General features: G+C 40.7%; 2 protein-coding genes across 2 annotated transcripts; one reads left to right on the top strand and one right to left on the bottom strand.

Annotated features, from left to right (window-relative positions):
• Window positions 1-6,630: 6,630 nt before the first annotated feature.
• Window positions 6,631-7,707, bottom strand: LOC143558165 (uncharacterized). Its single transcript, XM_077047061.1, has one exon. The coding sequence runs from the start codon at window positions 7,705-7,707 to the stop codon at window positions 6,631-6,633; it is 1,077 nt and encodes a 358-aa protein (XP_076903176.1).
• A 987-nt stretch (window positions 7,708-8,694) lies between these two features.
• On the top strand, window positions 8,695-11,005 carry LOC143558166 (chaperone protein dnaJ C76, chloroplastic-like). The gene is made up of 4 exons (XM_077047062.1): window positions 8,695-9,021; window positions 9,780-10,036; window positions 10,114-10,297; window positions 10,382-11,005. The coding sequence occupies exons 1-4, from the start codon at window positions 8,695-8,697 to the stop codon at window positions 11,003-11,005; spliced, it is 1,392 nt and encodes a 463-aa protein (XP_076903177.1).
• Window positions 11,006-11,451: the final 446 nt, after the last annotated feature.

Below are 11,451 nucleotides of genomic sequence, written 5' to 3' on the forward strand. Positions count from 1 at the left end.
GCAAAACCCTTCACATGCCTAGCGCTCCGCTGGGAATTGAAACCAAGAAGGATCTTCTGGGCAATGCTTGCGGAAACGGAAATAACATCCCCGCATAGCGGGAACGTCGAGAACTACGTTGTTTGAAGCTCTAGGATGGAATTGGTGGTTTTAACATAATTGATCACTATGTTCAAAACCACCAAAACCTCATGGAGAATCTAAACAAGTAGGACTCAACGCTCCCGACTTGCGAGGAGGTTATAGACCTACCCGCATCATACCCAAAGACCAAGCAGGAAACTCGGGCATTTCTGCAAGTGACAAGGACTTCCGCGGGAAGAATCCCCATGGAAAACCTTACAAAAACCCTTTTCAAAACCCTCTGCTTAAGTCCAAAAGTTCACCTCACTTTATTAAACATGCATGAGACGAACATTGGACTGGGGGGACTTGAAGAGGTAGGTCCCAGCAGAGCCCAGTTGGACCCGCAAGACTCACCTTAAACAGGGACGTCTGCGCAAAGACCAACTGGTTCCGCAGAACCAACCATGCTCGGAGACATGACGTCCTTACGCGCAGTATGCAAGCTGGTCCCGCAGGAAATGCCTCCCAATGGTGAAGGACTCCGCCTGTCCCCGCAGCCTCGGATACAAGCCATTAGGGACTGGCCACCCGCGCAGCATGGCTACACGCACAAGGCACTTAACTCTCCCCAGTGTCACCTGAAGGAATGAGCAAAGGCGGGAGGGGGAAAACTCCCGCCTAAATGAGCCAGTCCGTATGATGGAGGATCTTTTGTGTGATACCTGACGAGGTACAGACAAAAGATCTGACCAAGAATGCGACAGCTCACTGACAGCAGCATGGCAGACAGCACGCCACAGCACTGTGACCAATAGCCGCCGCCTACCCACCAACTCCTGCCATACCACGTGCCTAGCCTGTAGTTGGCAGAAGAGGAAGAGTGCACGACACGCCTGCTCTGTGTCAGCCGCTACCTATCCACCACTCACAGGCAGGGCACGTGCATAGGTTACAGTTGGTAGCGTGTTGGGCCGGCTAAACCCCTTGGAAACCTACCTTCGGCTATAAATACCCCAATGGTATGAACATCTTATCTCATCATATTATACCTGATATCTGCTCTAGCAATCTCTTAATATACTTTTATATTTAAAGAGCAATCTAGTCTGATTCTCACGCCGGAGGGTGGTCACAAGGAGGAACCCCCCCTTCTCAGTGACGAGCTCACGGTGTCTGTTTTGCAGGTTATCAGAAGAACCATCTTCCAAGGGTCTAACCCCTCGTGGGAAACAGTTATCCAACCCCCAGGTTACCAGTAATCTGTCCGGGGTCCGGTTAGTGTTTCTTCAAACTCTTCAATACTTTTTATTAATCCAAGAAAAATAACTCAAAAACTTAGATTACAATCCATACCATAACTAGGTATTTATAACTTAACCTATACGTGTTAGACTATAACTAGGATTGCTAATAAAATAATTAATTCAAATAATTAATCCAAACTTGATAATTATCTTTTATCCTTAACTAACTTTACCTGCACTCAAAGACTCCTTCCTTGACCGCAAGCCACATATAATTAAGGACGATTCGGTAATTAAATCCAACAATCACCCCCTTAATTTCTGAACAGGAACACGAAGATCTTTAACACCGAGCAAATCCCGCATCTCTTTGAACTTAATTCTTGCAAGAGCTTTCGTCAATATATCGGCCCGTTGCTCTTTGCCACTGATATGTTCAGCTTCCAATTCACCATCTTGAACACAGTGCCGAATAAAGTGAAAACGGGATTTGATATGTTTGGTTCGACTATGAAAAACGGGATTTTTCACGAGTGCTTTGGCAGACGTATTATCAATCTTTAATACCACCTTCTGCAAGCCTCTTCAGTAACCTCGGTTAACAACTCTCGAAGCCAAGCGGCTTGACCCGTGGCTGCCGATGCCGCCATATACTCGGCTTCACATGAAGATAAAGCAACTGTACTTTGCTTTTGAGAACACCATGTAATGGGAGCATCACCATAGTATTACAGGTGACCCATGGTGCTCCGACCGTCATCTTCATCGATATTGTGACTACTGTCACTAAACCCAAGTAGTAAACCGGCTCCACCTCGACCATACTTAATGCCATAATTTAACGTGCCTTGTATGTATCACATAATCTATTTCACCGCCACCGAATGAGGAACTCTCGGGCTTTGCATATACCGACTCACCACTCCAACCGAGTACGCGAGATTGGGTCGAGTATGAACCAAGTACCGAAGGCAACCGACTTGTCGCCGATACTCCGTTGCATCTACTTCCAGTGCTGACTCGAACTTTGACATCTTGTCTGCGGGTTGCATCGGATAATAAGTAGGATTACATGATTGCAAATTAGCCTCTTTCAAAATATTCAACGCGTAGGCTTCTTGTTTAATTGCAATCCCGTCCGCCATTTGATTAACTTCAATCCCCAAGTAATAAGATAATTTACCCAAATCGCTCATCTCAAACTTTTCCGTCATTTGTTTCTTGAACTCGTTAATTTCGGTCTTATCCGAACCCGTCACCACCAAATCGTCCACTAAACGCCAATAATTAGGACCGATTTCGGGGTGTGTTTCTTGTAAACTGCTTGTTCTTTTTCACACCTTTGAAATTTTAGACCTTTAAGAATCCCGTCTAGCTTGGTATTCCAAGATCGTGGAGCTTGTCTTAGACCGTAAAGAGCCTTCGAAAGTTTGTAAACTTTTCCCTCACACCTCGGTTTTTCAAATCCCTCGGGTTGTAAACCATATCTTTCTTCCTTGGGCTCGCCGTGTAAAAACGCGGATTTAACATCAAGATGAAGTAAATCCCAACCATTACTAGCTGCAAGGGCAATAAGAAGTCTTACGGTTTCAAGTCGAGCTACGGGGTGCGAACGCATCTTCGAAATCAATCCTGGGTTGTTGCACGTAACCTTTTGCAACGAGTCGGGCTTTATACTTATTGATTGTCCCGTCGGCATTTCGTTTGATCTTACATACCCACTTTAGGCCAATAATTTTTGCACTGTTTGGCGGGTCGACAAGAGACCACGTTTTATTTTTCTCAATTGATTCGATCTCTTGTTTCATGACCCGTTAACGTCTCCTTTCGCTTCGGAATACGAACCCAGTTCTCCGTCGGTAGTTATTAAATGGACTTCATCACCTCTTACCACCCCATATTCGATCACGTAATCATTTAATCGTAACGGAATCGCGCGCGTTCTGGTGGATCTGCAGGTCAGATTTTCAGCCGCGTTTTGGGCCGAACCTGGGCTGTTTTGGGCTGTAATTGTTGGTTAATTTTCTGCAGCAGCTTCTGTATCTTCTTCGTGTGTTGAATGGGCCGGGTCAGCCGTGTTAACTGATTCTGTAGCTGCAACCGAGCTGCCGAAACGAGCTGAAGACTGGGCTGCGGATTCTGTGTGATCAGAAGACTCGGTGGGCTGCTCCTCTTCTATTATAAAACCTGGGTCCAACTTCAATTTTAAATTCTTCATGTTCTGGCTCGGTTTGTGTTTTAACCCATTCCCAGCTTTGTTTTTCATCAAACCGAACTTCCCGACTTACAAAAATTTTCCGATGAGCCGGGTCGTAAATTCGGTACGCTTTCGTGCCCGTTTTGGTTCCAAAATGTACCATCGGTCGACTACGATCATTTAACTTCTTTTGAATCGGTGTGGTTTCTTTAATGTAACCCACACATCCAAAAACTCTAAGATGATAGACTGTTGGTTTGTGACCGAGTAGAGCTTCATATGGGGTTTTTGATATCACGGCTCTCGTTGGTGATCTATTTAAAATATAAACTGAGTGTCTTGCGGCTTCTTCCCAAAAATGTTGTGGAACTTGCATCGCCTTTAACATACATCGTACAGCCCCAATTACCGTTCGGTTTCGTCTTTTCACAACACCGTTTTGTTGTGGTGCGTGCGGTGCGGTAAGATGTCTTCAGATAGCATTATCTTCACACCAATTTTTGAACTCGTTTGATGTGAATTCGCCTCCTCGATCGGTCCGAAAAACACCAATTTTACCGCCAATTTCAGCTTCGATCAAACCTTTGAATTTCTTAAAAGCCTCGAACGCTTGGTCTTTCGTCTTTAGAAGATAACACCACATATAACGGGAAAGGTCATCAACAATAAGAAACATATACCTATTCCCGGCAGGTGTCGATGGTGTTATCGGGCCACATAAGTCACCATGAATCAACTCGAGTGGCTTTGTTGCTCGATACTTGGCTTGGTCCGGGTACGGTTTGCTCGTTTGTTTCCCTACTAAACATACATCACACAAATTAGTAGCATGAGAAATTAAAGGAATTCCACGTACCATATTTGTCGTGCCTAACGCCTTCATTGCCTCGAAGTTTAGGTGCCCCATCCGCGCGTGCCATAGCTATGCCGGATCATCCAATTTTGACAATAAACAAACCGGAGCTCCCATTATTAATTTAACCGTATACAGCGGATTTCTTGTTCGAAACACTTTCATCATCAATTTACCCTCGCCATCGTACAAGAGTAAATAATTCTCCTTAATCCGACGTCACACCCGTTCTCAGTTGCTTGACCGGGAGTAATTATATTGCTTTTTAAACTTGGTATAAAATAGACGTCGGATAAAACCAGGTGATCTCTGGTTTTTGAAGTAAACAAAATTGTTCCTTTACCGACTATATCAACACACGACCCGTCCCCGAATTTAACCTTACCCGTTATATTATTATTGAGTTCAGAAAAATACGACTGGTTACCCGTCATGTGGTTCGACGCTCCATTGTCGAGATACCAAGTGCCTTCTTCAACTTTCTTGGCTTCTAAGCTTTTCGGGTTGATGTCATACCCCAACCTAAGGCGGAAATGCCAAGGCGGTGAGCATGATTGCTCATAGCTCGAGGTAACTATCATGCATTAAATGGTGACAATATCTAATAATTATTTTATTTCAAATAACCAAAATATCCAAATATAGCAAGTCAATCAAACAAGAATCCATAACAATAAAAGAAATAATCCATAATTTAAACTTGAATGAAATAATTCTTGATAAAGCCTATGGTCTCATCTAGCAATCCAAACTCCAAGTCTTCAGTTTAAACGATAACCTGCATATATGTAGAAAATACAATAGTTTTGTCAACAAATATGTTGAGTGAGCAAGTCATTAGTTTTGCAATGATATATATAATATGAAAAGATAGCAAAACGTAAATAAAGCTGTAAATAAACCAAACCAATGAGCAATTAAAGTGTCAAGCGAACCATTGCCAAGCGAAACGGGCGCCGGTTAAACTAGACAGTCGTATGATCATACTATAATGAGAATATGGTGGACCTCTCCGAATGCGCAAATTAAATAGGTAATCAATTAGCATTTATGTCTAGCAATTCACACACAATATAACGTTTGCTAATGATTGAGATATGTATAATATGAAATACTATAAGTACGTATACGCCCCTAAAACGTTTGAAAATATGTGAAAACGGGGGAATGACAAAACTCACCTTAAAATAAGCGAGTTAGTTAAAATATTAAAGTTTAAATAAGAGGTATTCGATTAATGCGCCGAACGAGGATATCCAACAGAACCTTAACGGTATGAAAGTATAAGTAAAAGGGAATCTAATGCCGCTGGAATCAATCCAAACGGATAAGTATAGCTCGAGTTATGTCGATTTTAATGTTTAAACGAGCCGAGTCTGACCAGAATCTGAACTTCGATTCGGGAGTCGGGTTTTGGTCAAAACCCCTAAAATTTAATTACGAGAAGAAAAGTATTCTGGACCGAACATTGAATGCGACCAGAAGTATGAGAAAACAAGAAGTCAAAGTTGTTGACTGTTTTACCCTTTACCGGGTTTTAAAGCAATTGACCAGTCAATACCCTTCAATCTCAGAAATTGATTGAATTTTATCGACTAGAAGATGTTTATGAACAAAAAATCAGTTTACAACTTACCCGGAATATGCACGAATGATGAGATATATCGAGTCAACGGTCGTTAAACATGCAAAGTCAACAGTTTAATGAACGGTTCTTCAACAAATCACCAAAAACCGAAGAGATTTGAGAGAGGCAAAGAGGGTGACGGCTGAGGTACGTTAGCTAGGGTTTAGGTAAAGTTTTGGGGTAGGGGTTTATGGCTTGTTTATATAATAAAAGCTAAAACGAACTAATTTTGGACTTTTGGCCCGTTTAAGCAAGAAAATAAGTCTTTTATGATCAAATCACTGAATGAAATCAAAAGATATGGTCTTGATAGTTATGAAACGCATTATAACATGTATCTCAGTTATATGGAGGTGTCTTGGCCCTTAATTCTCGTTAATATGCCGAAAATACACGATTCCATACCTTAAACGAGTTTAGGAAAAAACATAACACGAACTGACTGTGCAGCTCACCCACGGCGCCGCGCGGCGGTCGGCCTGAGGGTGGCCGGGCAGCGCTCCGGCGTCCAAGGGGGGGTTTCATAAATGGCAATAACGGTCCTTCTAGTTTGTTAATTCGATCATTTATGAACTATTTAAGTTAAAAATAGGAAATGAATAATAACTAGATCATGAAGGGCTAAATGTGAACATAAGGAAATTTAATACTTATAAATGCAAATTCTTATTGAAAGATTAGGATCCGAAAATGTTCGTACAATGATTAAAATGAAAATAAACGGATACGGAAAACCCGAATTGTTACAGTTGACTCGTTCTTCGTTTAAATAAACAATCTCGTGAAGGTTTAAATAACCATTCGGGTCACGATCGGCTGGTTGGTTTGTTTCGGCTAGGTTTGCTTCCTGATTTGCTCGTCTTCGTTCCGAACACGAGGACGCGAAGTGTCCCATCTCGTCACAACGAAAACATTTGATTTGAGAACGGTCCTTCTTTACCTTCACCTGTCCTTCAGTTTGGTTCCAACCCGTTCCTCTTTCCCCTGTTTCCCGGCTCCGTCCATGATCCCGTGAACTCGGTCCTCCTCTACCTTTCCCTCTCGGTGTGCAACTCGACTGACCACGGTTCGAATACTCGGTTTTATGGAACATCAACTTCCCTTGACCCTCGGATTGACCTATCTCGTCCTTAATCCGTTCTTCATAAGCTTTTAAGCGTCCCACCACATCATCGAAACCAACTGTCTTCAAGTTTACGAGTTGTTCGATCGAGGCTACCATATGTATAAAATTTTTCTTTGGTAGCCTGTTAAGAAATCTCTTAACCATCTTAGATTCTTCGATTGTTTCACCAAGAGAGGCTGCTTTCGAGGCAAGAGCACTTATTTGGCTTGCAAACTCATCGACCGTACTCGATTCTTTCATCTTCAAACTATCAAATTCATCCATGAGAGTTTGAAGTCGTGCTTCCCTTACCCGATCAGCTCCTAGATGTCGGGCCTTAATCGTGTCCCACATCTCCTTAGTGGTCAGTAGATTCCCCACTTGCAAGGTCATTGCCTCCGGAATCGATTGGAATAATAAAGCAATTACCATGTTGTTGTTCTTGGCACCTGTACTCGTTCCCGGGTCGATCATCTCCCACACCCCGTGAACATTAAAGATAGCTCGTAACTTCATTGCCCAAATCGTGTAGTTCGTAGAGTTTAGCATCAGACAAATTAACGATGTCGAGCTATTCTCTTTTGTGTTTCGGTTACTGTTACCTTCGTCACCCATGGTATTCGATCTTCTTTGCCTGCTGTATTTGACTAGAAACCTTGAATCTTGTTCCAGCCCTATACGACTCCTTGGCCAACTCCAGAAATTGACACGTATCAATCAAACCCTTGGTTCTTGGTTTGATTAGAACGAATTCGTGTTGCTGAAAACACCTGTTGTTGCCTCTACTGAATTGAATTGAACCCTAGTTCTTGGTTCAACAAACCCCGCCTACTTGCTTGAACAGAACCCTGTTGAAGTCGAACAATCCCTTGTTCGAGCAACAGCCCTCGTATCGCCGTCTGAACATAGACCCGGTTGATTCTTGGTCTGCTCCTGCGATCTTCAGGTGATTTGATTCTAGCTCTGATGCCAATTCACGTAGATGAATTTATATTAACAGAAATAAACAATTGTGGTTTTGGAATAACTCTCCAATACTTTTTATTAATCCAAGAAAAATAACACAAAAACTTATATTACAATTCATACCATAACTCGGTATTTATAACCTAACATATATGTGTTAGACTATAACTTGGATTGCTAATAAAATAATTAATTCAGATAATTAATACAAACTTGATAATTATCTTTTATCCTTAACTAACTTTACTTGCACTCAAAGACTCCTTCCTTGACCGCAAGCCACATATAATTAAGGACGATTCGGTAATTAAATCCAACAATATTTATATGTTAATTTACATATGAATTAATCGCATAAGACTCGCATACATTTTTCTTTTATAGTTAACAATATAGGTTAAATCTATATGATAGGACTTGAAAATTCAACAGAAAATATGAAAATTAGAAACCTTGAATGAATATCTACATTTAAAACTTGCTTGAATGAATATCTATAAAAGTGATTTTGGTTAGGATAAATAGGGTCAGTGGCCAAGGAAAAAGAAAGAAAAAAATAAAAAAGAGGAGCAAAATATCTGTGAACGTAGAAAATATCTTTCCCTCCACTCCACCGGACCGGACTTGAACATCAACATGCATACCGTAATCCTCTCATCAATCGTACAACCAGTAACACCTTTCAGTTCCAGAACATCACCAACTAGAAAATTATCTTCTCATCACTCTCCTCGGGTATGCAAAGCAGCAGCTTCCGGACATTCCATCACAGACTTCGATCTGTACGATCTTCTAGGTGTAGACAGTTCGTCGGACCATACGGAGATTAAACAGGCGTACCGATCACTCCAAAAGAAGTGCCATCCGGATATCGCCGGATTGGCCGGCCACGATATGGCAATCGTTCTCAATGAAGCTTATGCTGTTCTATCGGATCCTCTCTCACGCTTCTCTTATGATAAGGTATCATTCTATTCAATTCATCGATCATTCTTTTATATTAATTGATACTTATTCCTGCATCTTATATATTATTGCTTCATATATGAAAATTGCATGCAACATCTATCACTTTGTTGAACACTAATTTCAATGTATTGATTATGAACTAAAATCTTAAATTCTAACTTTTCTTTGTTGACACAATAAATGAACGAACATGAACAGAGGCCATGCTCATTCTATTGTGTTCGATAAGGTTATCATTTGCGTCTGCTTATGTTCGTTAATGTTTTCATTAAAGGTTTTTTATATTATTTAGTCATCTTTAATCTTATTAACTTATTATATATATTTAAGCAAAATTATTAACTATAAAACAAATTTATATATATATGTGTGTGTGTGTTGATTAATTTAATGTAAATTAACATATGAATATAGATTAAAACAAAATTATTAACTATAATACAATAATATACACGTATTATCTGATTAATTTATATGTGAATTTACATATGATTATGAATATTAAAAAAAAAACACCAACACAAACTTTGTAGCCGGACCGAACCCTTGACAATGACCATTCTCGGTTAGCCAAATAAAAAAACAACGTTGTTTGTTTTCATTTGTGTTCGTTCGGTTAGGTGTTTGTGAACCGTTCGCTTGTCCGATAAAAGCTTAACAGACGAACATGAACAAGGCCTTGTTTGGTTTGGTTCGTTTACGCCCTACTTGCAATATCTTCCTATTCTGATTAACATTGATTTCTTATACAGGAACAAGCTAAGGTTGCAGACTTCAAGGGCTACACAGGGAAACCTATCTACTCAGTATGGTACGGATCCGAGAGTGAACAGAGAGCCGTTTTTGTTGATGAAGTTAAATGTGTCGGCTGCTTAAAATGCGCCTTAATGGCTGAAAAGACATTTGCAATCGAATCTGTTTATGGTAGAGCCCGGGTCATAGCTCAATGGGGTGATCCTGAAAATAAAATTCACGAGGCCATAGAAGCATGCCCTGTTAATTGCATCTCGTAAGCTTATAAATCTGATCACTTGTTACAAACAAATTGCATTTTGTTAAAATCTTGATTTTTTTGTATTTGTTTAGGATGGTGGAGAGGTCTAAACTTGCAGCATTAGAGTTCCTCATGTCAAAGCAACCGCGTGGTAATGTTAGAATCGGTGCAGGCAACACTGTAGGTACACGTGTTTCAAATATCTTTGTCGATGTTGATAGATTCCAAGATAGTTATTTAGCAGCCATGAAAAAAGGATCTTCCAAACGCTCTAAGGTAGACGGCCTATAAGTTGTATAACAATTATAAATTCAGATTTTAAACTTTTAACTAATTCTGGTTTTATAATATGTGGATCAGGAGCAAGATCTCCATTGGGAAACAAGAATGTCAGCCATTCAAGCAATCAGATCAATTACGAACTGGTTATATTGGCAGCCACCAATTCCAGGAATGCCTGCAGATCAAACAAGCAAAAAACTGTTGCAAATAGCCGAGAATTGCACGCAATCAAGCTCACCAAGTATCAACAAACTCAAAGCAGCCGTAGCTGCCCGACAACAAACACAAACGAGCAGAAAACTAAAACCAAACACTGCATCCGAGTACTGGACTCCATCACAGTATACTCTCCCAGAATCATCAAACAACAAACCCGACCCCGAATCTTCTTCGCCTAGTACAACTTTCAAGAAACCGAAAGGGGACCCATACAATGACAAATTTGTGGTTCCAAACAAGGTTCAACCTAGTAATCCTTATGAAGAGGGTGTTCCTGTTGGAATGGCTCTTGTTGCTGCGATTATAGTTCGGTTACAACTTGGAAATAATGGTGGTGGTGGGATTGAAACACATGTTGGTGGCTCTATGTTAGTTGATGTTGTTAACAGCTCGTGGTTGCAAGTTATTCTAGCTGGTGTTACTTGGTATCTCATTGGTATGGTTGCGGTTGAACTCGTAGCAGTCCTCCGGATGAAAAAATAAAACGATATTGGAGAATGAATAAAGAGTATATATATACCCACATATACATGTATGTAGTATGTATAGGCGTATAGGGAAGATGTGTTGGACCATGCTTAAATTGCTTATCATTTAGCTTCATTAGTGGCCAGCACGTTTATTTGACTTTGTGGGATATATCCTTGATGAATATTCTTTTATCTAATGCTTCCCAATAGTGCAAGCGACAGGAAACTAGACGCTCAAACAACAATAACATATCTAAAGCCATAACAACGACAACAAAAGGCACAACTAAAAAACTATTGTGAAATGATCTACCACTGCGACGGCAAGAGCTACAATTCTATGATATGATGGCGGCAAAAGAAGAATAGATAGAAGCCTACTTAATATGTATGTGTCCTAGGCATGACGAGAGGGGTACGGAGAGAAATAAAGGCATCATGCTAGGGGGCGACCGGGAA

Source organism: Bidens hawaiensis, unplaced genomic scaffold (assembly GCF_021521415.1).
Source record: "Bidens hawaiensis isolate Kalapana, Puna unplaced genomic scaffold, B.hawaiensis_p1.1 tig00019341_1, whole genome shotgun sequence".
Classification (NCBI taxonomy): Eukaryota; Viridiplantae; Streptophyta; class Magnoliopsida; order Asterales; family Asteraceae; genus Bidens; species Bidens hawaiensis.

What these genes read in the sequence shown, in the direction of transcription:
- LOC143558165 (XM_077047061.1), bottom strand. Translation starts at nt 7,707, where the DNA reads ATGGGTGACGAAGGTAACAGTAACCGAAACACAAAAGAGAATAGCTCG.
- LOC143558166 (XM_077047062.1), top strand. Translation starts at nt 8,695, where the DNA reads ATGCATACCGTAATCCTCTCATCAATCGTACAACCAGTAACACCTTTC. An exon ending in CACGCTTCTCTTATGATAAG is followed by an intron (nt 9,022 to 9,779) that starts GTATCATTCTAT and finishes TTTCTTATACAG; the next exon opens with GAACAAGCTAAGGTTGCAGA. An exon ending in GATCTTCCAAACGCTCTAAG is followed by an intron (nt 10,298 to 10,381) that starts GTAGACGGCCTA and finishes TATGTGGATCAG; the next exon opens with GAGCAAGATCTCCATTGGGA.